General features: G+C 33.7%; 1 protein-coding gene across 1 annotated transcript; it reads right to left on the bottom strand.

Annotated features, from left to right (window-relative positions):
• Positions 1-253: 253 nt before the first annotated feature.
• LOC112289249 (uncharacterized) lies at positions 254-3114 on the bottom strand. The gene is made up of 7 exons (XM_024534323.2): positions 2484-3114; positions 2108-2223; positions 1800-1868; positions 1609-1677; positions 1331-1405; positions 969-1055; positions 254-624 (listed from the first exon to the last, which is right to left on the bottom strand). The coding sequence occupies exons 1-7, from the start codon at positions 2896-2898 to the stop codon at positions 502-504; spliced, it is 954 nt and encodes a 317-aa protein (XP_024390091.1). The 5' UTR covers positions 2899-3114; the 3' UTR covers positions 254-501.
• Positions 3115-5086: the final 1972 nt, after the last annotated feature.

The following is a 5086-nucleotide window of genomic DNA, read 5'->3' on the forward strand; positions in this document are numbered from 1 at the left end:
ATAGGTTTTATATGAATCTACATAAATATTATATATTTTTATACATAAATTATGTAATTGAAAAGCTTTTATTTATACAAGACGTGCATTTGATACCATTTAATGAATCAATTATCAATTAGCAGCTTTTTGCAAAAACAATTGTCTTGTGAGATTTGTCTTTTATTAAATTTTTTTTTTATCTCTAAAACCAATTAATACAACCAGATGTATCAGCAATTGAAATCAAGAGGTTCGATGCACCGACAAATCATTTAAGCTGCAAAAAATATATGTTATAATGCACAAACTTGGAGAAATGCTTATGGCGGACAAAGCTGCTTCCAAGATTTAGTGTACATCTCTATAGAATCTAGTGTAGCATCAGTAATAAACCAAATGTGACTCTGGGCATTGCTGTGAGTCAGGAATTCGCAGAATGTTTACAGTTTACGTAAAATGTCCTATCCCCGCATAAATACAGATCAATTATATTTGGGAGAAACAAAATTTGCTATAAGGTTATGCAAGTCTGTCTGCTGCAGGTTTTTGTGCTACTGCATCCTGCTCTTCCAGTTCCAGGTTCTTCACATCTATCTTCTTAAGCATATCCATTACAGCCTCAGGCGGCCAGAATCCTTCAGCCTGTGTAACAGTTACAAAACCAACATGCACAAAGAGTGAATAATTGTTGCCACCAAACATGTTACAAAGGCTACTGAAAACTCTTTCTGCAACGCAGTATCTACACTAAATTAAACAAATACCGTGAGATAGCACAAGCAACCACTTGCTCATTTCTGTAAATGCCAACTTCATGCGTCCCAATCAAACTACTATATTTATGGATCTAAACCATCCAAGAAGCAGCTTCCTGAAAACTAAAATCCAAAGATCTTCCAAAAATGTGAGATACAGCTCCACTGGTCATTCCACACTTACACAAGTTGCGGAGAGGACAAGGAAAGGGAAGGCTGAGTGGCTCTGACCTGTCGTCTGCCTGATACACCAGAAAGAATGAACCGTAGCTCGAAGGCAGTATTCTGTTGGCTTTCAACAAAAGCTTTTTTTCCAAGCTGCTCACCACATGACATAACAAACAATAAGCTGATCTGAAGATTTTCTTCTCATCTAATGAATTTGTTCCCCCAACTGGAGTTAACCAATAGATATACGCATACAGCATGTGATATTAACATGTGAGACGCAACTTCGATATATGAGGAGTGTGTGTCATTCGTCAACTTCAAAAATTCCATTTATGATTCAAGACATTCATGCCATCAAGCAGTGTCCATAGCAAAGCGCCTGGATACACGAGTTCAAACGAAGAAGTGGAGAAGCATTATACCTTCCAGAGATTTCGAAATATTGTAACTCTCTTCTTAGGTATACTGCACGCCATCCAAACGCTGCCTCTCTCCATCTGAAATAATTTCACAGCAGTCTAAGGTTAGCAATCTTGACTTGTGTTCTTTCACATGAAAACCTGCGGAACTATCTCTGCTTAATAATGTTTTTGGGACTCAGCATAGACAATTGAAAATATAATCTACAAAATCAGTCCGTACTTCAAGTGAATAATAATCAAAATGTTTAGTGCTCTAGCACAGGACCTTGATGAATTACCTGCATAACAACTTCTTCCTTTCCTATAAACCCATCCTCGTCCATAGTTGCGATGCCCTTTCTCAAGGTCTGCAAGTGCTCATCGTCCATCAGTAAGTAATTTGATACGCACACGGCTAGTAGTAGATGTTCGAGTCCAATTTCAAACAAAGATCAATTCGAAGGTGTTCAATCTAATGCAACAGTAGTACCTGTATAAGATAGCAGAAATCATTAAACTCTGATGCTGTTAGAGCAAGGCTCCATCCACCAGCTCCAACCTGCCATATTCACATTTTCAACCCAAAATACGAAGCACGATTATTCATGCTACGCTTGTTTATGAAACCCTGTTGAAAACGTCACTGACTACAACCAAGTGCAGCAATTAGCTATCAACATGCTACCTTCGGAGTATCCATGGGACAAGAAGAGTACAAAAATCCATGTCCCATTGAAGAAACGCAGAAGAAATTATCAGCTCAGCAACTATGCAATGGTTCATTGCCCCGAATCTTACTATAGCGCAGAAGCTATCTTCTGATTCTGGTGCAGTTTCGTATCCCAGGCGCCACCCTTCCCCTTCAATCACTTCAAACGTCTTCTCAACCGGTGGCTCATCTGAAAAGTAGCAGCCTGTCCCCTCCCCAAAAACAAAATCACATATCAATACTTTAATTTATCACCGCAATGTTCTAAATTTTCTACAATATTCTTTTCTGTGCACCAGAAAAACCAGAAAAATAAATAAATAAATAAATAAAATCCAGAACTCGTGGCAGCCGTAGCCATTACCCAATCCACATTTTCAGTACCCGTTCGCATTGTTCTACTTCAGGTTCAGAATTGCACAAAAAGTTCAACGAAAATCCCAGAAACCAAGAAATCTCTGAAACCTGATAAGTCGCAACACAAGAAACCCCCACGGTCATCCAACTCCTCCAAATTCTTCGAAGTGGCCTTCACAATGACGCACCCATTCTCGTCACACTCCAATTTAATCTCTTCCTCGTCGTCGTCCTCATCCTCATGCGCCGACACCACAATCCGCTCCCCATACTCCCCAACAGGGAACCGCTGCTCCCCGCTTCCCCGCCTCGCAGCGATTATTCTCCCACGCTTCGCCCTCAGGATCCCATCTCCCCACTTCTGGGTCCTTCGAAGCTCATCCCCTGCGCTACACAACCCTACTCTGCCACCACCACCACCACCGCTGGTGCTGGTGCTGGTGCAACATTCTCCCGAACTACGATAAGCCTGCTGGAGCTGCGGCACATAGAGCAGGCGTCCGAAGGTGGCCGCAGCATGCATGGCGAGTTATTCCCTTGCAAGTGCTGGCGGCGGTTGGCGACCCACAAAATGCAACGCAACGATGCAGGAATTAAAAGCGCGATAGAATGCGCAGATTGCAGGGGAGTCGGCAATGCGAGAGGCGCAGACTGACAAGGATTGGAGCAGCAGGGATTAGATTGAATGAATCCCCCGACGGACAAGTGCGGCACAGCAATGGAAAAAATAAAATAAAATAAAAGCCTTCGCGAAGGAAAGCCCCGATTTGTGATGCCGTTCCCCCTTGCCGAGGTGTGAACGTGCACTTCCAGACCGACAAAGTCATGAACGAATGAATAAGGGAAGGGAAGGATGGATGAATGAACGCTGTCCACCCTTTGAAGGCGCGCGGTGGTCCCTATTGCCGTGGCTGTCGGAATTGCTCTGTTGACGTTCGGGTTTGTATTTGAACCCCCCCAATCTAAACCTAATTTGTATTTAGATAGTAATTAGTAGTAGTTAGTCAACATGATATTATGGAAAAATAAATAAATAGATAAATATATTTGAAAGATGTAGAATTATCTTACTAAAAAGATGGTGGATTGCACCAAAAAGTCCCTATTATGGTTGGGAGTTTGGATTTTAGTTGTGATTAAGATTGACCTTGCTATAAGAGTATCAAAAGATATAGAATAAATATGTAAAGAATAATAAAATCATTGGTTTGATGATTCCTAAAATATTTTGAAAGTTAAGTTGATTAAAGACATAGATTTAAAAGCATTTTAGGCTGATGGCTAAGTTTGTAGGACTTGTTATGATTTTAAGGGTAGCTTATGTTTATAGAAGAAGATCATATATATATATATATATATATAGGTGGTGATGATTATTAATTTAAATGTTGTAATAATATTTTATGCATATTTGTAATATTTTGTATAATAATACATGTAAAAATTAATTGCATAATGAATCTGGACGTTATTTGTGATTTAATATATATATACATACATATATAACAAAAAATTATAACATCTTTTAATGCTTGAATAAATCTAATTTATTGAAATAATTAAGAAATCAAACTTTTCAAAACTGAACAATAGCAATAATAAATTTGAAATTGAATTCTTGTAGTGGTAGTGTTAAATTACAATCATTAATATGTATATATATATATATATATATATATATATATATATTCTATTTTCTATTTATGAATTATTATTTTCTATTTATGAATTATTATTCCATAATATTATCACAATAAGCTCAATGCATGTCAATTTTATTAAGAAAATATTTTTTTCTCTCTCTCTCTCTCTCTCTCTCTCTCTCTATATATATATATATATATATATTTATATGCATATATAAATAAAGTTAAATGTGTATAACTATGATTTGCTTTGATAATAAAGTAATATAAATAATAACACATTATATTAAAAAATATTAGAATGATTTATTAAAATTCATTCCATTTATTAAAAAAATATTCTAATAATAAATAACTTAAAAATCAAGATTGTTTAAGTATATATGTATGGATATAAATATATACTTGTATATAAAGATAAACATAAAAAATTATCAAAATATATTAAAAATTATTTATTTATTTATTTTTATAGAACTTATTATTAAGACTATAGGATAAATTTAAAAAATAATTGTGGCACTTGAGCTATCTAAAAACCTTACAATCTATAATTTTGATAAAAAATTGTATATTCAAGCTTCTAAATTGCAATATAAAAATAAATAATATAATTTATGAAATAATATAAAAATAAAAATTTCAAATCTAAAAAAATTAAATTTAAAAATATAAATATATCATAATTTTATAACAAAGCAAAAATAATTATAATTTTAAAGCATAATAAATACTATAAAACAAAATTATTATTATTATTTTAAAATAAAAATATATCACTAAAGCAATAGCTAAATTTTTTATGTTTAGATTTTAAGATAGATAATTTTAATTTTTTGTAATATCTATTAAAGTTTCATAAGATTCTTTATATGTAATACTAACATATATTATTTTAATTTATATATATATAATTTATATTTAGGTATATGAAAATACTATTATTTCTAAAATAATTTTAATTTACAAAATTAAAGATCCAACTATAAGATTTAAAACCATTAAATTTTGATATATATATATATATATATATATATATATATATATAGTTTCAAAATTTAATAT

The sequence above is a fragment of the Physcomitrium patens genome, chromosome 12 (assembly GCF_059467195.1).
Source record: "Physcomitrium patens ecotype Gransden chromosome 12, ASM5946719v1, whole genome shotgun sequence".
Lineage (NCBI taxonomy): Eukaryota > Viridiplantae > Streptophyta > Bryopsida > Funariales > Funariaceae > Physcomitrium > Physcomitrium patens.

Coding starts and splice junctions, on each gene's coding strand:
- LOC112289249 (XM_024534323.2), bottom strand. CDS start 2,898: ATGCATGCTGCGGCCACCTTCGGACGCCTGCTCTATGTGCCGCAGCTC. Junction 1,678..1,799: donor ATTTCTGCTATCTTATACAG/GTACTACTGTTG, acceptor GAGCACTTGCAG/ACCTTGAGAAAGGGCATCGC. Junction 625..968: donor GTGTATCAGGCAGACGACAG/GTCAGAGCCACT, acceptor ACTGTTACACAG/GCTGAAGGATTCTGGCCGCC.